General features: G+C 57.6%; 1 protein-coding gene across 1 annotated transcript in view; it reads left to right on the forward strand.

Moving 5' to 3' along the window:
• Nucleotides 1-22,860, forward strand: part of FOXK1 (forkhead box K1) — a 65,034-nt gene that overhangs the window by 35,374 nt on the left and 6,800 nt on the right. Inside the window, exons 2-8 of the mRNA XM_019947376.3 lie at nucleotides 7,664-7,849; nucleotides 18,278-18,434; nucleotides 18,890-19,036; nucleotides 19,572-19,765; nucleotides 20,951-21,117; nucleotides 21,224-21,508; nucleotides 22,345-22,569. Coding sequence (XP_019802935.2) covers nucleotides 7,664-7,849; nucleotides 18,278-18,434; nucleotides 18,890-19,036; nucleotides 19,572-19,765; nucleotides 20,951-21,117; nucleotides 21,224-21,508; nucleotides 22,345-22,569 — 1,361 coding nt within the window. The remainder of the gene's footprint in view (nucleotides 1-7,663; nucleotides 7,850-18,277; nucleotides 18,435-18,889; nucleotides 19,037-19,571; nucleotides 19,766-20,950; nucleotides 21,118-21,223; nucleotides 21,509-22,344; nucleotides 22,570-22,860) is intronic.

A 22,860-nucleotide genomic window follows, 5' to 3' on the forward strand; every position in this document is an offset into this window, starting at 1 on the left:
GAGTGATTCTACTAAACACAGAGAAGGCATGTTGTCAATGTCCTTGCAAGGTTAACCCAGGGTCAGAAAAGTCTGATCGTTTCCCTGTGGTCTGGCCGCTGGGTTTCAGCCGACACCCTCCGGGGGTGCCTCACCCATGTGGAAGGAATTGCTCTCCTGCCTCACACCCGCCTTTACCTCCCGATAGACTCTTAAGTTACACAGAGACAGGGAGCGTGGTGAGCTCCTGGCCGTGTGCACCAGCGTGTGTGTGCGCAGCATGGAGGGGACAGGCAGCGACAGAGGTGACACTTCCCTCTGGGAGCCTGTGGTCTGGGAAGCCCGGCGGGGATAAGCAGGGGCCCTTGAGGTGGGCTCCGTACAGGGGGTGGCCTTTGGGGACAGAATCTTGAAGAATGTGGGTCTGCTGGTACGAGGCCAGGCGCTATGCTTGGTGGCAGCCCGTCGCCCGCGAGCTCTGCTGTCGCCGTGTCCATCCCAGCGGCGGTGCTGTGTCTGAAGCTCCATCCCTGGAGAGCCCGGCCTTGTGGTCCACAGTTGAGCCACCCAGTGCAGGATGTCCCTCTGCAGTGCCCGTTCATTTGGCAGTGAACCTTAGGAAGCCGGAACAGTTGAAGTGGAATTGTGATCTTTGTAGTTCCTCCATTCACCCAGCTGGGTAACCTTTGATGTTTTTCAGGCAAATCTGGAAGGTATTTGCTTTTTCAGATATATTGGACTTTCTGCCCCATTTGAGTTTCCAAACTGTAAAGCTTGGGAGCTCGACTTCCACAGTCATTTTTTGTTTGCTTGTCTTAAACCTAATGCTTCCCCACTGAGGGATAAGAGTGTCCCTGGGCAGATGGCTTGGGTTCCTCCCCAGGGTGCCTGACCCTGTGTGGCTCTGCTGGGACCCTCTGTGTCTGAGGTCCAGGCTGAGGGTAGCCTTGGTTCGAGGAGGGGGGACGAGGGCCTCTCAACACACCAGCACTCGTCAGTTTTTTTTGGAGTAGGATGACTTGAGGTTTTGCTGTTGTGTCTGGGACCCTGCAGAGCTGCTGCCTGGTCAGGACGGTCATCGCCCCGCCTTCCCGGGGCCTGGGCTCCTGGCTTCGTTCCCTCTTCCTGGCTGGAGCTTGTGTTTGGATCACGTGCTCACCCCTCGCCGGTCTGCACGGCTTCCCAGCACAGCAGTGAACTATGGCCTCTGCAGCCTCCAGCCTCCTCTGCTCGGTTCTGTTTTTGGGTTTTGTTTTTTAAAGACGTTCTAGCAAAATGTATTACGTTTTTAATAGAAATAGATATTTTAGGTTAAAAACACTTAAGATGATCAGAATCCTTTGATTTGGGGACTGTGTATGTAAAAGGTTTTTCAAAACCATTTCCTGAACTGTCTTATTGTTCTTTGGAGTTCTTACAAAACTCAGAGCCTCTGGTGTGCCAGTTGCAGACCTTCTGTAAATGAGGGTTGCTTGTTGTCGGGGGGCCCACCCGGAAAAGCCTCCAGCCGGCCTAGAACATGCCTGCGGGGGAGGGCGGGGCCACTGGCTGTCAGCTGGCCCCCGAGCCTGACCATTTTTCCACTACTAGGTTGTGGTTATTTTCAAAATTTGAACATACTGGTCATCAAATGTGTAACAGCTTTTCCCCCCTATTCTTGAGTCTTTCACTTCTTAAAGGACACGGTTACAACATTTAAAAAACATTTTGAAAGACTCGAGGTCTCCGGCAATACCACTCTTACCCCGGGGATGTTTGCAAGAATGACTGAAGCCGGTGTCATCGCCGCTTGCTGCGCCCGCCTCGCCTGCCCCAGGGCTCCTGCTGCGCCAGGCCTGCCTGTCTGTCTCTGGTTTACCAGGGAGGGGCCTTACATTCAGCCACTCGCCCCAGGTCCCCCACAGCGTCCCAGCGGTGTCCCAGCGGCCCATTCTCAAACCAGGCCTGTCTGATTTCAAATCCCAGGCCTTTAGCCGCACTGCCGGACCGTTTAGTCTCTGCTGTTTTCACTTGTCATTGTGTCATCAGCATTTTTAATGTTCCTCCGTGGGCCCGTTTCCGTGAGTGCTTATTGCCTGTGAGGTACTGTGTGAGCTTCTAACTACTTCGCTTATTTCATTTGATACTCACACGTCCTGTGTGTGTACCCTACACAGTAGGGTACCCTACAGAGTACACACCATGAATACCCCAATTTTCCTGATGAGAACAGATCAGATGCATTAAGAGATTTGCCCAGAGACAAACAGTCCTGGAAGGCGTCCTTTCAAATGGCTGCGTGATACTCCTCCATGAATGTGCACTGTGGAATTCAGCTGTTCCTCACAGGGGAGCTCTTTAGCTGTTCAGAATTGGAACAGAGGTTTGTTTTTTGTAACGAAGGTCAGGAGAGCAAGGGAGGTGGATTTCTTTTGGGTATAACAGTCCCAGTGTAATCTGATACGGCAGCTCCAGGCTCTTCTGTCCTGTTGCTCTGTTACCCAGTGTCCGTTTTACGTCCCACCATGGCTGCTCCAGCTCCTGCCATCGCACCCACATTCTGGCCATAGGAAGGGAAGAAGTGAAGAAGACACTCTCTTCCTCTTAAGGGCACGAACCCTCGCATCCCGCGAACCAGCACAGTCTCGTGGTTTCACAAGAGGCAGAGAAGCGTTGTCGGGCAGCCGTGTGTCCAGCTGAAACGAGTTCAGTGTCGAAGCAGAAGAGGGTGCACGTCCAGGGGACTAGCCATCTCTATCGTAGTCTGCCCTTTCAGCCCCCCACGTGGTTGTGACCCTCATTCTGACATAAAAACCACTCATCCCCGTCGTCAAGGCAGGCGGCCCAAGTCCCACCTGGTGACCGCATCGCGGAGGTCCAGGGTCTCTGTTACGTGTGCGTCCCCGCATCAGGGTGCCCCGAGTGGTGGATCTGTGAAGCGCTGTGCCGAGGAGAAGCAGAGGAAGGCGGTCCCAGCTCCTGTCTGGAAAAGGGAGGAGTGGACGCACACTCACTGGTCACAGCCGCCCTGCTCTCAGAGGCACTCCCCAAAGGGGCAGGTTCCGGGGGGCCCGCCCGGCGACCCCCGTGTCTGCACGTGGAGGGTTCTGTGTCCGCCGGCCTCCTCCGAGGTGCTCCGGAGACCACGCTGCCGTGCTTCCCGGCGGTGCCCCAGGCCGGGCAGGTGGGGGAGGGACGGTCACGCCTCCTCGCAGGCCAGGTTGGGGCTGCTCCGCCTCCGGAGTCTCCGAGCATGTTGTCTCTGTCACATCCGCAGGTCAGATGCACAGCAAGGGTCTCTGGGGGCGGGTTTCACTCTTGTAAACCCTGCTCTGGTCTTTTCTGCCGTTGGGCTGGGGCCTCTCTGCCTGTCTCACCCGAGTCATGGCTCCTTTGAGGCCACTGAGGCTGCAGGCTCGGTGGCATCGTTTCCTGCCCCGGGCGCCGGTCCCCGTGGTCCCCCTGAAGCTTGTGGCATCCTGGGCACACAGGCTTTGCTCTTGGGTATCTCGGGGGACCGCTGGACCCAGCACAGGGAAGGTGACCAGATTTCTGGCCTGCAGCACTCCCATCCTTGCCCTCTGACGAGGCAGCGCCCTGTACTTCACACTGTGTGACCGCCTGGCGACTCCTGGCCAGCGGCAGTTCTGTGCCGGCCCCGAAGCAGGGTCCCGGGCCGCCCTCCCCGTCGCTGCCTGAGGAAGGGCGTCCTTTGCAGAGTGATTCTCCCTCCTGGACTGAGCCTCCAGAGTTCTCTTGTATTTTCCTGGTCTTTCCGGGAGGTGTTTTCGAGCCTGTCACCCAGCCTTCCTTGTGAAGTTTTCTTTTGTGTCACGTCTTCTTGTCCAGGGCCCTTGTTTCTCCCTGGAGGTGCCTTTTGGGGCTGCAGCCCGTGGGTGGCCACGGTGGCGCCCCCTCCCGTCCCGGGGACACAGGTGGTCCATGTCCTCTCTGTGAGGACTGAATGACGACAGGGAAATGATGTTTCTTTTCTGACAACTTCCTGTTGGTGAGGCCGGTGGGGGCTTCCTCCCTAAGGACGAGATGGGAGTGAAGGTGGGTGACAGCCCGAGTCCCTGAGGCTCATGAGTGGCCGAGCAGGGCCAGACCAGCCTTCATGCAGGGATCTCTGAGCTGATGCTCAACAGGGCAGCTTCACAGGAAACCGAGGCAATACCAGTTTGGCCCAATTGCCAGGAGCGCAGGCTTCTGCACGCTCCCAGACTAGAGCGGGCCTGGGCGTAGGAGCTTCAGGGCAAGAGCGTTTGAAAAAACAGCTTGATTCCACCGCAGTGAGAAGCCCGCGCGCTGCAGCAAAGACCCAGCGCAGCCAAAACTAAATAAATAAATTTATATGAAAAAATAAAAACAGCTCGATTGGGTGCAGCTCACACACTGCACGCAGAACCCACTCGGATCGTCCAGGCCAGCGGTTTTCAGGAGACCCGGGGAATCGTGCAGCTGCTGCCAGCCGATGGTTGGGCGTTCGCATCGCCTCCGAAGGAAGGAAGCCCCGCGCCCCCGCCGGGCAGCCACCAGACTACTGTCGCCTCTGCAAAGCAGGGCGAGGACTCTGTGCAGAACTCGGGTGCTTGCGCGGAGCCTCCCTTGGGCTGGTGGGCGGTGGTTTCCAGCGCGCATCCCCACCTTCGGCAGGAACCCCGACGCACGGGCAGAGTGCGCTTGGGTCCAGCCTGAATGTGGAGCGCCTTCAGGAGAGTAGCTCTAATTGCAGAACACGCTCATTAAAGCTCCAGCCAGGGCCCTAAACCAGAACGAAAATGTTCCAGGGAGAGAAGTAACAGTTGGCAAACTCGGTGGGCACCCTGGGGAGGCATCTGTTTAAAATTAAGCAGCTTCCTGGTATTCTCTCCTCCTCCTGGGTAGATCAGCTGCCTCAGGATAATTTTTGGAAGAGTGAGTCAGGAGATGCTTTTGAAATAGCTGTTGCTGTAACTAATGTGAAAATGTTCATGGTTAAACCTTAGTTGGAAAATCACCGTTCCAGTAGGAAACTGTCCTGCTGCTATCAGTTGTGGATGGCAGTAGACTTTGCCACTGATGACATGCCCAAATCCCTGACCTATAAAACGCTGTGCTTTGTTTCACTGAAACCCCAGTCTGTGTGCATGTGCTGTCTGTCTAGCGTCTTGGATTTGAACCGGAAAGCGTCTTGGAGGTGATCTCCTGCCCAGAGCATCCAGGGCTGCAGAGGGGTTACAGCAGGTGGTCCCACAGCAGAAGTCAGGCTGGGAAGCAGAGGGAAGGGGGCCTGACGATGCTCCCCGGCATCTGCCCCCTCAGCCCAGGGCCAGGCAGGCACTGACCCCCGCCCAGAGTTCTTCTCTCCGGATCTCGTGCCTTTTCTCGTCTTCACCCTAAACCCCATTTTCTGAGATTCCCTGCCTGTCTTGTGACCTCTGTCAGAGGCCAGAAGCCACAACCTCTTTCTAGCTGGTATTGACAGTTGTAGTTGTAACATGATCTTGAGGTTGTAGTCCGATCTCATGTTAACACAGGGACTTGTACCATGCAGGAAGTCAGAACTCCACGCGCCTCTGGCAGAGAGTAACACGTAGCTTGTTTTGTTAATTTGCAGCAGTTGAAGGAAGAGGCAAATGGTAAAGGGACGTAGAAACTCTTTTTTAACTGTTTGTCAGCACTACTGCCTTCCTACCTAGCACTGGTGGAACAGGTGTGTGTGCGTGTGTGTGTGCGTGCGTGTGTGTGTGCGCGCGTGTGTGCGCGCATGTGTGTGTGCGCGCAGACCCCCCTGCTGTTCAGCCAGTCCTGTCCTTCACAGGTGGAGCTCCCCTCAGCCACGCTCTGCTCACCTGTGTGAAGCCCTCAGCCAGTTCCCAGGCTCGGGGACACTGGGCCCATCTCGGACCTGGTGGGGATGCACGTTGACTCTGACTTACAAAAGCTGACCAGCCTCTGGGTCTGGAGAGACCCTCGGCCTCAGAAAGCATCTTAGGCATATGTGTGACGTCACTTTTTAGCCAAAAGACTGATGGAGGAAATTTCCATTGGGTGGTGGGGAAACTAAAGAAAGTGGAAAGGACAGCAAACGTTTCTTGAACTGGCTTACAAGAAGGAGATGGCGGGCGATTTTTAAATAGCCTGGGGCGGCCCTATAAGCAGAACCGGAGGGAAGATGTCGCCATTCCAGACCTCCCCACCCGCATCCCTGACATTTTGGTGTTTAGGCGGAATTTCCCAGAAGCAAAACAGCATCAACAGGAAAACAGCTTCTGTTGCACAGTATCAAGATCCCTCTGTTCTGCTTTTGGATTTGGAAATACAGACCGGGTAGCCGGGGCTCCCGGTGTCTTAGTGCCTCACTGCCTGCTGCAGGGCTCCGCCGGGACAGCCACATGCAGCCGTTCTCTGCTTGGTTTCTCTGGAAGAATCTGTACTGGCCAGTGAGGCCAGCTGGAGTTCCTGATTTTCCCTGTGAGATGCAGGCAGGGGCTCTCAGAGTAGACGCTCGTGCTGCTGAGTCATTTCCTGAGAGGTGGGTCTCCCCGGCGGAAGGCTCGCGAGCACCCCCGCTGGGTGCTGGGCTGCCAGGTCACCACCTGCCATGTCCCAGAGCCTGTTCTTCAGTCTTGTTTCTTCAAAGTTTTTTTTGTTTGTTTTGTTTTGTTTTTGTTTTTGCGGTACGCGGGCCTCTCACTGTTGTGGCCTCTCCCGTTGCGGAGCACAGGTTCCGGACACGCAGTCTCAGCGGCCATGGCTCACGGGCCCAGCCGCTCCGCGGCATGTGGGATCCTCCCGGACCGGGGCACGAACCCGCGTCCCCTGCATCGGCAGGCGGACTCTCAACCACTGCGCCACCAGGGAAGCCCCAAAGTTGTTTTAATAAGACAGAAGGGAATTGGATTGAAGCAGTGCTTGCTGTGTGGGTGGGAGGTGGGAGGTAATTGGCTACCTAGACAGTGAATTGAATTGAATTGAATTGAATGGACCAAATATCGGGGACTTTTCGGTGTGCACCCTGTGTCTGCTAGCCACAGTTAGCAACTTGTGGATGACTGGTCAGTTTAGAAGGTGTGCTTGACAAGTAATGCCCCGCTTTACAGGTCAGAGTTTGTGGGAGGGAGATGAACCCTGGGTTCCTGTGCGCACACAGGGACGGACTGGGGTCTGCAGTGGCCTGGTGCGGGCGGTCCCCTGCCAGTAGAGGAGACGAGGCTCGGGGCTCGTGAGGCCAGAATGGACGGTGAAGGCAGCCAGGACCCTCGGGTTCCAGGCGCTTCCTCCGAGACCCCCGCCGGCACCTCTGCAGGCAGCGCTCGCTTTCCATCTTCTGGGTGACGGGCATCTGTCATTAAAAAGCTGCCCTGGAGGTGACCGTGGCGTTTCGGTTTCCCAAGGAGCGTTCTCTGCGAGGTGCTGGATCTATGTGGCGAGTGTGGCGGACAGGAAGCTGGCTGGCCATCTGGAACCCGTGTGGGAGGGGACACCACGGGACCTGTCCGGGCTGGAGGTCTTGCTGTCGCACGCACGGTGGAGGGAGCCCGGTGCCCTCGCCGGCCTGTCCCGAGGGAAGCGGAGGTGGTGTGGTTTGGGCGCAGGTTTGGGTACGTGTATGTGCGCGGCGTAGTCAGAGAGCACACTGGCTGGTGACGGCGGGCGGCGTAGACACGCCGGGACACCTCTCCCCTGCTGGACCTAACGTCCCGCTCCCCTCCCGTTGCAGGTGCACCTTCCGCTTCCCCAGCACGGCGATAAAGATCCAGTTCACATCGCTGTACCATCAGGAGGAGGCCCCGGCATCCCCCCTCCGGCCGCTCTACCCGCAGATCTCCCCGCTGAAGATCCACATCCCGGAGCCGGACCTCCGGAGCCTGGTCAGCCCCGTCCCCTCCCCGACTGGCACCATCAGGTGAGTGGCCTGGCCCCCTCCTGCGGTTGCCTCTGCAGAAGCCACGGCCCTGTGCTCTAGAACGCGGCCGAGAAAGAGGAAAGTGATATGCGTGTTCTGTGTTTCATACGATATCAAGTATGTTTCTGGAAAATTGCCCATGGATGGAAGTTTTGAAACTATTTTAAGTGCATTAAGGGACCTGAGGGCTTAAATAAACTCTCTGGAGATTTCTTTTATAAAGTGAAGAATCACTACTTAATTAGTCACTTTTCCAGTTTGAAATTTTATAGACGAGGGTCTTTTAAAACAAACTTAGGTATCAGTTTGTAAAGACAGTGGAACTATTTAAGAGGAGTATTTGTATACCAGGATTTGGTGGACTAGGTTTTTCTAAACTTTATTGGTAGAAATCCTTTGCAAAGTTTTAGAAATTAATCTAGATTTTGAAGAAAGGGAAGTCCTCGAACTTTCTCATCCTTGGCGTGTTATACAGAGAGGGTCCCTGGGGGCAGGTCTGAGGGTGAAGTGTGTAGCCAGAGACTGGGGAGGGCACTGGTGAGCTGTCCCCTCTGAGGGGCACGAGTACTTTTGCGACAACAGGGGTCCTATGCCTTCTTCCCCTTTTGTCGTAAAATGTGTTGAACGACATGGACTTGAGGATCGAGATTTAATAAACTTTAAATAGTTTACCGCTTCATTGAGGACATTTTAGAACAAAGCTGGCCTTTGCCTTATTGGTGTGTGCGGCCTTGGCGATGCCATGAGCACCAGTGCATTTGGTGCTGGGGCCTCGGTTCCTGCCACGCACTGCGCTCGCCACCGCGGACAGGGCATCGTCAAACGTCAGCCCCTGGAGGAGGCCGAGCGTGTCTCGGTGTCGCCACGAAGCCAGTTTCGGCCTCACACGCCCCCTGAAATGGTCTCGGGGCCCCGGGGTGCCTCTGGGAACCACACTCCGAGAAGCACTTCTCAGCAGAGCTCGAGCTTTGCGTCCCTGAGTCTTACCAGGTCTCTCCTCTGGCTGACCAGCCAGGCTCGTGGTCCCTGGTTTTGCACCTTTAAGGGTTACACTTAGAAGCACAGATGGGTTAGTCATGGCATCACCATTGGTTTCCCTTTTGCCTTTTGTTTTCCTGCCATGATGTGTGGAGTCATTTGCACTGAGTTGCTGGGAGTCAGTTTCCTCCCGGGCCAGTGAGCGGGCGGGCGTGTTTCTCTCACGGAGAGAAGGTTCAGGGACGGCTTTGAAATGCCACGGACCTGCATTCTGCTTCTGGCCGCATCTCCAGTTGGTGGGAGGACTGGGGGCAGGTCCCTGCAGCCTCCTCGGGCTTCGTTTTCTCCCTCAGTGAATCCCTCCAACATCGCAGATGTCTGGGACGCCAAAGAGGAGCAGTGAGTGACGGAGACCCGCTGTATGCCAGGCCCTGCGCTCAGCCGCTGGACGTGTGTTATTTTATTTAGTCCTTAGGGATTTACGAGATAGATTTTTTTCTTTAGTTCTTTTCAGGTTTCCAGCAATAGCTCTGTTCTCAAACCCGAAATTTAGCACGTCATCTCACTGTTTTTTCAGACGTCTACCTTGAAAATAATCTAAAACATGAGCGCTCCACTGGAGTTAACGATGAAGTTGTGCTATGAAAATGCTCTTGCACTTACTTCCATGTGTATAATTTATGCGTAGATAAAAAATTTGTGTAGTAAAATGAAGCAGCCACTTTGGAATACAATCTGGCAGGTCCTCAACGTGTTCAAGGGTTACCTTAACCGCCCAGCAGCTCCCTGGGTCGTGAGGTCTCCGTGGAAACTCATCCACAAGGGTTCATGGCAGTGTTATTCATAGCAGCCCCCAAAGTGGAAACAGCTCACGTGTCCATCAGCTGCTGAGTGGAGAGAAAATGTGTTACAGCCACAGGGAGGAGGCTGATCCCGGCGTAAAAAGGGATGAAGTGCCGACACCTGGTACAACGTGGATGACCCTCGAAAACATGATGCAGAGTGAAAGCACCCAGTCCCCAGGGACCACACATGGTGTGATTCTGTTGATATGAAATGTCCAGAACGGGCAAATCCTTCGAGAAAGAAGATAGGCTGCCAGGGGCTGGGGGTTCAAGGGAGTGGGCTGCCCACTGTCACGGAGTTTTCTGGTGGTGGAATGAGGTGATGGTCACACAAGGCTGGATGCACTAAAAACCACTGAATTGTCCACTCGAAACGGGTGAATTGTGTAGTGTGTGAAGTCTAGCTCAGTGAAGCTGATAAAACTTGTATGCGCTGACACCTTTATCCAGTAGCACCTCAGAGCGGCTGCAGGAGCAGTGGCCAAGTGTGTTTTAGGTGCCATTGGGAGCCAGACAGGCGTGTGGGCCTCCGGGTGGGCCTCGGAGCCCTTACACGCCAGGTGAAACCAGAGCCCAAGGTCAGCCTTAGCGTGGCCTGGGTCTGCGAATAATCAGTTCATGATCCAGCCACATCGACGCTTTTTTTTTTTTTTTTTGGCGACGCTTTTTAAGAAAGAAAAATGTTTTGGTTTGTACCTGGAGGTCTTCATAAAATAGATATAATTCCCAGTAACATTTTGAATAAAAACAGTGGCCAGCAGGCTGAGCTAGTGCAGCAGCTCCACGTGCTGCGGCCGCCTGTGTGTTAGGAGGCGCCGGCGGTTCGAAAGGGGCGTAGATGGTGTCACTGAGCAGAGTGAGGCGGGTGTCCCTGCGCAGTTCTGGGAAGTCGCGGCCATGTGACTGTGGAGACCCCGGGCCCGAGTGGGGTTGGGGCGCCGGGGCACTCGCCTCTGGTCTTCGTCCGGTAGAACAGCTTTGCGGGGAAAGTAGTAACTTTGAGACTGGCTCTTTCACTCTTGGGCCTTTAAGTGTCACAGAAAAGGATTTCTGTTTACATCCGTTTATCTTGGCGCCGCGCAATCCGATTGCCCGCTGGAAACCTCAGAGGCCCTTGAGGTTTTGCTGCCCAGATCGTTTTCCTGCGCGCCTGGCGCAGGCGCGGGGCCGGCGTGTTTACAAACAGCTGCCTCCCCCAACCCCGCCCGGGCACCCTCCCTGCGCCCGTCGCCCATAGCAGGTCCCCGGGGAAGCGGGCGGGCTGGGAGACGCCGGCCGGCAGCGACCCGCGCCCCGGTCCCCGTCCGGGTCCCCGTCCCTACGCCCGCCCCTTCCCCGTGGCCCCCTACGCAATCCCCGCCCCGCCCCGCCGCGGTCCCCATTTGGAGCGTCTGAGCCCGCTGCCCGGTTGGCCCGCTCTCCCGGCGGCTCAGCTGCAGAGGCTCGCAGGCCTCGGCCCGGGTCGGCCTCCTCCGGCTCTGCGCCCGTCCTCTCGAGGTGTGGGGAGCGGCTGCACCTGTAGGAGCGGCCCCGCCCTCCCTGCTGACTCGCCCCCGCCCTCCTTCCCCAGGTGGCCGGGCGGGGGCGGGGGCGGGTTCTGCGGGGTTTTTTCCCTGCCCTGAAGTCCTCCACCCAGAAAATGAACTCTCTTGTTAAGAAAAATGCTGAAATTCAACCAGAGAAAGGGAGCAGCACAGAAAGAGAGCAGCTAATTTATACTAAGTTTTTAGAAGCTATTTCTTGAGGAAGGCGTTTCTTAATTTTTGTAATATAGAGATCAAAACCAAAAGTAATTTGTTTTGTGGAATTTGGCCAAGGTTAGCGGAACCCTGTAGGAAATAAAAATTAAGCAGCCAACCTCAGAACCTAAACCACTTTTAACCATGACCTTCCAGCCCAGTCCTGCTTCACTGCTGCGCGAGATTCAGCCCTAACTCACTTTGCAGTGTTAAGTGCCTTGAGTTGGGAGGTTGTCGAGTTGGCTGTTGGAAGGTCTTTGTGTTTCTGGCAAACTTTGGATCCTTCCTTGAGAGTGATTTATTCTGTTGCGAAGTTTCCAGCTGCAGCGTTGCCTCAGTTCCCCCGAGTGACCCAGAGAGGAGGGTGCCTGCACAGTGGGGAGCCCTGCCTGGCTGGTCTGGGAGACCCGCCGTCAGTGGGTCCCGCACCTGTATCTGCACCCGTGGCCCTCGCACCCCCCCAGCCCCACTCACACCCACCTGGTCCCTTTCCCCATCTGAAAACTTGGGAGAAATAAAAATTGGTTCATCTACACAGAAGGGTGCGGCCCTCCGTGTCCTTTATAGTCTCCTTCTGCCTGCATCCGTGCCCGGGTGTTTTGGGGCTTTAAATTGTTGAGGGGAGGCTGACTGGGCTTGTGCTTCAGTCTCGTGTGCATTGGGGCAACTGTTGCCCTGCTCTCGGGCACGTCTTCGGGGGATGGGCGCCGTGTAATGTGTTCCGGGGTGTGCCTTCTGGGCGAGGCCCGGCCGGGTGCCCTGCCCCCGAGAGCCCTTCCTTTCCAGATTGCTCCTCTGGGTTTCCGGAAGCAGGCAGAGCCTGGAGGAAGACCTGAGGGAGGCATGGGCCCCCCGCCCGGATCTGCCCTCTCCTCAGAGGGAGATGCACCTGGTACTTCTGGGCTCAGGCCTGTTCGCTTATTGTTCTCACTGGGACAAGGTGTGTTTCATAAATGAGTTAACCTTTTAAAATAGTGTCCTGGGATTTCACAGCACTGAGTGTCTCTTAGTGAGCACAGGTGTTCTTAAGAGACTGGCCTCTCTTTCCCTTTATTTTCCCCCGGATTACAGAAATATTACAATATACGTGCACTCTACAAAATTGAAATGTTTCAGAAAATAAAAATCGTGCAGTGACATTCTTGGAGAGAAGTCCACGTTTGCAGGTGCATCTTCTCTGAACATGCCCGAGAGCTTGTCTGATGGGTGTGAGTACTTGTGGCCCCTCCCCAGAAAGGTCCCTTGGAGCTCAGAATGTCCTGCAGCTTGCTTTTTCTCCTGTCCCTCTGTGTCTCGGGCTCCTTTCTGTGTCACTGCATCGCTCGTGGCTGCACAGTGGACTGTTTGGCGTGTCCTGTATTTGATTGACCAGTTCCCCACCAAGGGCTAGGCAGCTGTTTCCAGTTTCTTAGTCTCCTGGGTCTGAAATCGCCTCTCTGAAGTGTCTAAACGGTCCGTGCTGAGGCCGTGAAACCCTCAGGTTTGATTATTTGGGTTAAAATACACTTGTTAGGGTCGTGAGCCACAAGATTTTAAGAACAGTGGTAAAAATAGAGCTGTGGGCTTCCCTGGTGGCGCAGTGGTTGAGAGTCCGCCTGCCGATGCAGGGGACACGGGTTCGTGCCCCGGTCCGGGAAGATCCCACATGCCGCGGAGCGGCTGGGCCCGTGAGCCATGGCCGCTGAGCCTGCGTGTCCGGAGCCTGTGTTCCGCGGCGGGAGAGGCCACAACAGTGAGAGGCCCGTGTACCGGAAAAAAAAAAAAAAAAAATAGAGCTGTTTCTGACATACACGCCAGACCTGTGCGGTGGGCTGGGAGCTCAGTACATCCGTTCACCTCCACAGTGGTCCTGTGCGGTGTTGCTGTGTGGTGTCACAGCCTTGCCATCCCCACTTTGCAGATGGGAGACGGAGGTTCTTCTCCAGCAGAGCGGGTAGAACGGCTGGGCTGCGCGTTCAGCAGGTGCCCACAGGGAGAGAGGTGGTACTGATTTCATTCGTGTTTTTTAAAGGTTTATTCATATCAAAGTAATATGTGCACGTGATCTAAGAAAGCGGAAGATTCTGCAGGGCTGGTGAGGACAGAACAGCCCCTGGCCACGCCCAGCCTGTCCGCACGCCCCTCGGCACCTACTCACCTTCTGGTGTCTCAGTTTCAGGTCATCATACACTGACTTCCTGTGGGATGGAGGACTTGGCTTTTCCTCCCACCCCATCAGCCCAGCGAGGCCACATCAGAAGTGTTGGTTGATGGCCTCAGTGCGGCTGTGTGACGGCTACACTGCTCAGCCTCTCCCCGGCCTGCGCTCCCGGGAGTTACAGTGGCCCCTTCTCTGTTTGGTCTCCTGGTACCTGGGCGACTGGCACATCCTTCCCATTTACATCGTCACCTGGGACCCAGGCCTCCTCCCACCTGGCCCCGAGGTGCGGGGGGCGCCTCTGACCCTGGGATCATCTTCCACACCATCCTGGGCATCCCCTCTCTCCCAGCGCCCCAGTCTTCCCTTTCCTGATCTGCTCCTTCCTTTTATTGGACAACATCTTCTAGTCCTGAGGAAGGGGACAGGAGAGGCAAATTTTTTAATAAAAACTTCCGCATCTGGGCTTCCCTGGTGGCACAGTGGTTGAGAGCCCTCCTGCCGATGCAGGGGACACGGGTTCGTGCCCCGGTCCGGGAAGATCCCACATGCCGCGGAGCGGCTGGGCCCGTGAGCCATGGCTGCTGAGCCTGCGCGTCCGGAGCCTGTGCTCCGCAACGGGAGAGGCTACAACAGTGAGAGGCCCACCTACCACAAACAAACAAACAAACAAACAAAAAAACTTCCACATCTGAAAATTATCATTATTCTCCATTCACACTAGGTAGATGTTTATCTTGAGTAGAGAGTTCTAGGTTGGAAACGTTTTTGCTCAGAACTGATGTCGCTTTCTAGTTTGGAGCGTGTCTGTTAAGAAGTCTGATGCTCCTGTGATCCTGGCCCTTTTGTACATGGTGTGTCCCCCTGGGAGCGGTGGAGGGGGGGGCTTGGGTCTCCGGCATCCGCAGCACTGGCCCCGTCTCAGCGGGGTGCCTAGGAGGGGGCTGGACGTTTAATGGGACCCTTTGGATCTGAAGACTCACTTACTGCATTTCTAGGAAGTTATCTTCTTCTGTGGCGTTCCCTCCCCCTGCGTCCTCGTCTTCTTTTCCCACCTTGTTCTTCCTCTGTCCGTCCCTTTCTCTTTTCTGCTTTTCTCAAGTTTCTCCTTCCACCCTTTATTGAACTTTTATTTCTCCTCTTTTTAAAACTCGTACGAGCATTTCCTCGTCCTCCAGATGTTCTAATCGTGTCCTGCTGTTGCGAGTGCAGCCCCTTCACCTCTTCGGGGCTGTGATCTGTGATCCTGCCGCTTTGTTTCGCCTTCTCCCCGGCAACCCCCTCCCCGCCATCTGGCGTCCTCCGCGAGCCCCTCCCCTGTGTGTTCCCCGTGTCCTGTCTGGCCCAGCTGCCCTCCATCCAGGCAAACGAGGCACAGGGCCAGGGTGGAGGGGCCGCGCTGCCCCCACGCCTGGGCGGCCCACGTTCCCACCTCCATTTCAGATCCATTCCCACTTCCTTGTTTTTTTCAATTATAATTTTTTTCTGTTGAAAAACCCTTCTACAGCTTGGAATCGATTTGAGGCAAATTGTGCCATGAGCAGATTTTCTTTAAGTGGCTGAAGCGCTTTATGAACAAGTAACAACGGAAGAAAATGTTTCTGGTGCGGGACCAGCAGGACTTCCTTCCCGGGAGGCTGGCTCGGGAGGGGCAGGACCCAGAGCCTCCCGCCTGCGCGCTTTGCTGAGGCCCAGCCGGAGCCGGACCGCCAGGCGTCTGAGCGGGGCAGCAAGGGCCACGCCGTGGGCACGGCAGGAGCCCGGACGAGGCTCAGCGCGTCTCTGGGGACAGTGGCCTCTGGTCAGATCTGCTTTTCTCAGCTCAGGCTCTCACCCTCGCAGTGGGCCTGGGCGCTCTCTCTCCGTCAGGCTGCTGTGAATACAGGGTGCAGAGTGGTTCCAGGTATGTCTTGGGCGGTCACAGGAGTCATGTTCTGGGCCTGGACTGTCCCAGGGCCCGGCATGTTTGTCCTGGTGAGACAGTGGCCCAGATGCAGGGCAGCCACTGGCAGGACAGGCCAGCCATGAGCCATCTCCACTCCTGACCCGAAGCCCTTCTTGCCTGAACGGAAATGTGACTTAGGAATTGTTTTTCCGTAAAAGGGGGGTTGGGGGGGGTCAGTGACTGACGTCCTAAAGTGCGTCTCCCACGTCGTTACCACTTTCAACCTCAAGGTGGGAAGAACGGTGTTTATCATGTGACGTCGGGTAGTTCCAGGCTGCTTGGCCGCTGCTGCTTTACCCCGTCCGCAGATCAGACTTCCCCACCCCGGGCACTTGGGGGGCCCCTGCAGCGGGCAGCTCTTTGCTGAAGCCTGGCGTCCCAGGGGGCCCGGCATTTCCTCTCCCCCACCTGTCTAGAGGTAACGTGTGTGTTTATGCTGTAGGAATCTTTCCTATTTTGCTGATTGTCAGGGACTTTGCAGAGGACTAGGAAACTCCCTCGGGGGACACTCAGTGTCTTGGTCGGTTTCCCAGGGTGGGACACGCCCCCCAGATGCCCAGACACCCCCCCCCCCACACACACACACACACCCACGAGGCCCGCCTTTGACTCGCGTGTTCTCAGCCCAGAGGCGTCCTGCTCACCTCCTTCCACCTCTGCTCCTTCCCTCCGGGCGTGTGACGCCAGGGTGGCTGGGTACCAGGCACAGCCCTCTGGGCCGAGGCCAGCCTGCAGTGACGGCTGAATGGGGTTTATTGAGGTCTGTGCGGTGGTGTGCGCGAACGCACGTTCTCCAGGCTGGGCCTGCTGGGCCCTCTGGGCATCAGCGGTGCCCTGTCCCCGCGGACGCTTCCCCAGGAAGGGTTTGTCAGCACAAGCTGGCGCACGTCGTAGAAAGTGGCGTGGAGCTGCCCGGCCTCTCCTCCCGTTTGCGAGCCCGCTGTTCATTATTTCCACTAGAAATCATTCTGTGGGAACGACAGACTTCTCTCTGGGTTTTGCTTTCTGAGAGTTAGATATAAATGTTCTATGATCTTTTCCAAAATATGGACTTGGGACAGGCCATGGCTCCCCGGTGCCCAAGCCCAGAAGTCGCTGTCTGTCGTCTGCACTGGTCAGGGTGCCCCATGGGTCACACAGGTCAGATGTCAGCGAGGTTTTCCCAGATAAGCCCTGCACTGTCTGTTTCCACCAACCTGGACGTTTCCTGATCTGTCCTGAGGCCAGTGTGTTTTCGGGGGACGGTTCTCGCCCCCTGTGGTCAGAGCATGGGCCAGGCGTGGTGTTTCGGTTCACTTGTGTGCAAGTCCAGAAGGGACGCTGAACGTGTCTGGGCCTGGAGCTGGCGAACCAGCGCTTCTGTGCTGGCACGTCCTGCAGCACCACGTCGTTGGAGGAAGCAGGGCAGAAAGTCTTCAGGGACCCCCTCCCCCCAGCCCCCATCAGGGTTGCACCTTCATTGAACCACCGTGTGCCATGGCATTTGGTCCCCAGGTGGATGCATTTGGAAGACCTGATGCTGAGTGTGTGAGCATGTTACTAGTGAGACGCTTCCTCTCCCTCCTACCTTACTTTATAAGCTGGGGTTTTGTATGTTTCGTTCAAAATGAAGTTCAGAAAGAGCTGCTTTTATTACTGCATCCTACCTTACGGTCGTTGGTTAAAATTTCTATACTCACAGGACTTACTGTCTCCATGTTTGGGGAGTCTAGGGGAGAAGAGAACAAGAATTCTCAAAAAAAAAAAAAAAAAAGGTTCCTTAAAATTTCTACATAGGTTGCAGATTCCTGACCAAAAAGGGGTAATTACTGACTGTAGTGAAATTCACCATTCAGGTTTCTCCCAGTCGCAGTGTTTTATTTTTTCATTCTTCCCTTGCCGTGTTTACTAACCATCTCCTGAGCCCCTCCTTCAAAGCCACAGACAGCTCCCCCCTCTGAGGAGCTGGGCAGGGAAGCCAGTGACGGCAGCCCAGCCGGAGACGAGGCTCTGCGTGTGTGTCCAGGAAAGTGGCACAAAGAGCTTTCACATGAGCTTGACTTGTGGGGATTTGGGGGGCGTCTTGTCATTCGGACAATGGCGGGAATGTCTGGGCACGTTGGGAGCATGGAGGGCGACTTCCGGGGGTGCTGGTGGATGCGGGCAGGCGGGGATGGGCAGAAGGAGGGGGGCAACCCCGGGCTGTCTGTCAGCTCTCAGCAGGGACACTTTTTACCTGGGTTTGGGACCCACTTTCAGAGCTTGTGAATACTTGTAACTTACAGAATCAGAATTCCGACGTGGCTTGAAGGCCGCGGTCCACCTTGTTAGCAGGAACTGGGCCACGCGCGTGGCTGGCGGGCCCCGCTGTGCCAGCTGCAGGGCAGCGGGCACAGACCGCAGACGGGTCAGGCCGTGCGGGCTGAGACTGGGAGTGGGAGCCCCGATGTTTCCCGCCCACCGATTGGTCTGCAGCTTCCAACCGGAGAGGAGCTCCCCTCCCCCCGCCCCGGGACCCGTGGGTTGAGGCGGCGACCGTGAGGGTGGGCGCCGCGGGCCTGGGAACCGGTCGGGGAGGCGGGCACTGTGCTTCCCCGCGTCCTGGCCTCTCCTCGGGCGCCATCGTGTGGCCGCCACCTGCCCAAGTCCCCTGGCCGCCCTCGGTGCGGTGTCAGGACAGTGGGGATGGGGCAGTGCCATGAGCTCCGGCCACCCGCGCCGTCCGGGGGTCCGCACGTCCTGTAGCACCGGGCCCACCTCCTCGGCTCAGGGTCAGAACTCAGGATGTGTCCTTTCTCTCCGCAGCGTCCCCAACTCCTGCCCGGCCAGCCCCCGAGGGGCCGGGTCCTCCAGCTACCGCTTCGTCCAGAACGTGACCTCGGACCTGCAGCTGGCGGCAGAGTTTGCCGCGAAGGCCGCCTCGGAGCAGCAGGCCGACGCGTCCGGAGGGGACAGCCCCAAGGTCTCAGCCCTCGGCGCGTTGGCCAGTGACTGGGCGTGGGGTGCTGGCGTCCCTGCCCCTCCCTCCCTTGTCCTCCCCTCGTCCCGCCACGGGGACGGGATGGCTCCGAGCGTAATTACAGTCTCTGAGAAGAATGTCAGGCTCTCGCCTTACAGCCTTGTCTTAGTTCGTTCCCATCTGACAGCTGTTTTTAAATCAGTTTGCAGAGGAGGTGAGAAATTTCAGAATTAAACTATGAGTAAGCCTAACTTGTGCCCCCATGAGGGAGACACAGCTCTTCCTAGCTTAAACCGCATGGATTAAACCAGAGGAGGTCGTGGGGACTGGTTTTAGCGGATACCCTGCAGATCTGCACACTCACTGGAGGGTTTTCTCTGTGAGCAGGTGGCCTGGGGCGGGGGAGGTCGGACCAGAAACGTCTCTCCGGGCTAACCCCACGCTGGCTGTGTCCTCAGGACGAGTCGAAGCCGCCGTACTCCTACGCACAGCTGATCGTGCAGGCCATCTCCTCGGCACAGGACCGGCAGCTGACGCTGAGCGGCATCTATGCACACATCACCAAGCATTACCCCTACTACCGGACGGCCGACAAGGGCTGGCAGGTGCGGTGTGCCCGGGCCCCGACTCCACGACCCCCGGGGGCTGGGGGCTGGTTCCCCGGACGGCCGTGTCGTGTCCAGAGTGAGCACCCTCTTGGGTCCGGAAACGTTCCCACGCTGGGTGCACCAGCTTCTCCTGAGCTAACTTGGAAACACGCTGTCCCCGCTCTTTCCAGACGGTTTCTTGTGTGGGTTCACAAGACCGTCACCGGCCTTGGCCACAGCCAGCATGTCCCAGCCGCTCAGGCCTCCTCCGTGGCCACTCTGTCCCGTTGGCTGGTTGGTTCAGCACGAGCTCTGAGCTGGGCGTCTCCCAGGCCAGCGTTTGTCCTTACGTTTAGCTTCCTGTGTAAGGGGTGGTCGTGAGCCTGTGCTGAATTTTCACAAGAAAAACCACTGTGAAACCCCTGTCCTTCCCCAGTGAGCGGCCCCCCGCCCCCGAGGAGGCCTCTCCGGGCCGGACCTGGGGCCGTGCTCTCCCGGCTGCTGTGCTCGGGTCTGACCCGCCGTGACCAGACTCCCTCTGCTTTGCCCACAGAATTCCATCCGCCACAACCTCTCTCTGAACCGCTACTTCATTAAGGTCCCTCGCTCCCAGGAGGAGCCTGGGAAGGGGTCCTTTTGGCGGATAGACCCCGCCTCCGAGGCCAAGCTCGTGGAGCAGGCGTTCCGGAAGCGGAGGCAGCGGGGCGTCTCCTGCTTCCGCACCCCCTTCGGGCCGCTGTCGTCCAGGTAAGTCCCCGCCCGTCCGCCCCGGGGGATTTTGGGGAGACCGGCTCAGACCCGGCCAGTCCTGTGACAGGGCGTGAGCCGGCACGGCAGCTGGCCGTCCACGTTGGCTCTCGGACGCTGATGCACGGTAGGAATGGGGGGAACGGAGGAACGGAGGCGGACGAGGGCCCCCTCCCGCTCACCTGACTCGACCACCTCTTACAGGCCCTGTCCCCAAGGAAGGCCCCCTTCTGAGGCCCTGGAGGGTAGGACCCCAGCATGTCTTTGGGGGACACAGTTCAACCCCGTGACCAGCACTGCTTGTCACGTGTAGACAAGCCTGCCGGCCAGCTGGGGATAGTGACGGGGCCTGCGCTGTGTGTCCCGCGCTGCCCAGGGAACCCCGCGTAAAGAGTGTCTGTAAGGGGGCCGTCCTCAAGGTCACACTGGCCGCTGGGAACCTGCTCTTGTGCTGGTAGAACTTGCACTGGGGCGGGTGGGGCTCGGGCAGGGAGCCCCCAGGCCAGGAGGAGAGCTCAGCTGGAGCTTGGCACGCGCCACGTCTCAGGGAGAGAAGGCAGGGGTGCCTGTGCTGTGGGTGGAGGAGCAAAGCCGGATTAGACAGGCCCCGATGCGGGGGTCGGGGCCGCCACAGACGTGAGGGCCGGAGAGTGACCCGGTGGCCGCCAGGTTGAGCGTCAGACCAGTCAGGTGAGGCCGCTAGGCCTGCGTCGGGGACAGTCTTGCTGTCCAGCCCATCCCGGCAGTGCTCTGGGCAGGAGCTGGACAAGATGCTCGATTTTAGACCCAGGCCAAGTGCTCTGTGGATCACTATCTGTGCGAGACAGAACGGCTGGGTTCCCAGCGTGTGCTTTGCTCTCCGGGTGTCGATTTGTCCCGGGGGAGGTTGGTGCCCATCCCAGCAAAGCTGCTGGTTTTCACCCAGAAGCCCGAGCCGCTTTCCTGGGAGGCCGGCCCGGGCCTTCAGGAGGTAGACGCTCTGGATCGTGGCCTCCGCTGGGCCTTCAAATGCCGGGCGGAGTGCCAGGGTCGGAAGTCCCTCGCGAGGACAGAGGAGCATCAGGAAAAGTTGGGCAAAGGCAGCACGTAGGGCACGGGCGTTGAGACGTCTCCTGTTTTGATAAGTGCAGTCTTCGTTTCTTGTCGTATGTACTCACTGCTATGGTCCTGTCTCCCCACTCCTAGGAGCGCCCCAGCTTCACCCACCCACCCCGGGCTCATGTCCCCGCGTTCCAGTGGCCTGCAGACTCCAGAGTGCCTGTCCCGGGAGGGCTCACCCATTCCGCATGACCCTGACTTTGGGGCAAAGTTAGCTTCTGTTCCCGAGTATCGGTATTCCCAAAGCGCACCCGGTAAGAAGGGTCTTGTCCTCTGGTCTGATGTGGCGGAACTCGGCGCCGCGCCCCACGCAGGAAGGGGCACGCGGGGGTCTCCGCTGACCCGCATCCTCCTCCGCAGGCTCTCCCGTCAGCGCCCAGCCGGTGATCATGGCCGTGCCGCCGCGACCGCCCAATCTGGTGGCCAAGCCCGTCGCCTACATGCCGGCTTCCCTAGTGACGGCCCAGCAGCCCTCGGGCCACGCCATCCACGTGGTGCAGCAGGCGCCCCCTGTCACCATGCTCAGGGTGGTCACCAGCTCCGCCAGCTCTGCCAACGGCTACATCCTCGCCAGCCAGGCCTCGGCGGGGGCGGCCCACGAAGCGGCGGGCACGGCCGTGCTGGACCTGGGCAGCGAGGCGAGAGGTAACGCCGCCACGCAGTCCCTTGGCGGGGACGTGGGTCTCCGGAAGGTGGAGCCGTCAGCTTGGGCCAGGGGGGCTGCAGAGCCCAGGCGTGGGGCCCAGGCTGTCTCTGGGGGACAGTGGCTCCCGGGCTGCGGCCTCTCCGCCCCACTCCTGTTTTTCGGGAAGCGCGTCCTATGAAGCAGCACTGATTGTCCTCTGAAACGCTGCTCCCTGTGCGCAGCACCTCAGATGCCCAGCGCCCCCAGGTGCCCCTGAACTAGGTACGGGGCCTCAGCTTGGGATCGGAGGAAGAGTCCTGTAGAACCCCCAGCAGGGGTCCTTAGGAGGCATTCAAAGTCAAAAACAAAGTCCTGAGTTAGAAATCTGGATCCCAGGTAATTAATGAGGTAAACGTTGAAAATGCAGCCAGTGCTGTCAGAGACCCTCGAGGGAGCGCTTTTGAATCAGGCGGCACTACTGACCCCTGATGGCTGAGCTCAGCGGCTGCATCTTCTGTAAGACCGTCCTAACGACATGTGCATTTTGGGGAAAGAAAACTCAGTTATGGCTCCCAGTGCAAATCCTTTCATTCCAAACGATACGCTTTTTTTCTTAGATTAAACTTGCTTTGGTTAAAGCGCAAGGTATTTAAATTTTTTCCTAAAGCCCTGTTACTTGTTTTTCTCTTGTTTCATAACATTCCATCACTGGAAGTCTTCTGTTGAGAACCAGGGTCTTTTCCCAGTGTCCCTGCTTCAGGGCCCCCTTCCCCACGTGGACAGGCTCAGGCTGAGACGCCTGTGAGTGCCACCGCGGGTGCCATGAATGTGGCTCTGACGCACGCTGTCCCCGCAGGCTTGGAAGAGAAGCCCACCATCGCGTTTGCCACCATCCCTGCCGCCAGCCGAGTGATCCAGACGGTGGCCAGCCAGATGGCCCCAGGGGTCCCCGGACACACGGTCACCATCCTGCAGCCGGCCACACCAGTGACCATCGGGCAGCACCACCTTCCGGTCCGGGCCGTCACTCAGAACGGCAAGCACACCGTCCCCACGAGTAGTCTAGCCGGCAGCGCTTACGGTGAGGCCCTGCCCGGCGTCCACTTCCTGGCCTTAAGCTGTGTGGTTTGACCAGGGTCAGTGCAGCAAGAACGTTTTCCCAGTTAAGGCAGTCATCCTTTCAGTTTATCAAGCACCTGCTGTGTGCCGGGCCCTGGGGTACGATGCCAGGGTAGCCCCGAGGGAACGGGCAAAATCCCCAGCTCACAGGGCTCATGCCCTGCTGGGGGGATAGAGGTCAGAGAGGGAAGTGAAAAGGCACTGGCACCCTGAGCGCCACGCAGGAGGGTGTGGGGAGGGCTGGGGAGAGCTC

The sequence above is a fragment of the Tursiops truncatus genome, chromosome 15 (assembly GCF_011762595.2).
Source record: "Tursiops truncatus isolate mTurTru1 chromosome 15, mTurTru1.mat.Y, whole genome shotgun sequence".
Classification (NCBI taxonomy): domain Eukaryota; kingdom Metazoa; phylum Chordata; class Mammalia; order Artiodactyla; family Delphinidae; genus Tursiops; species Tursiops truncatus.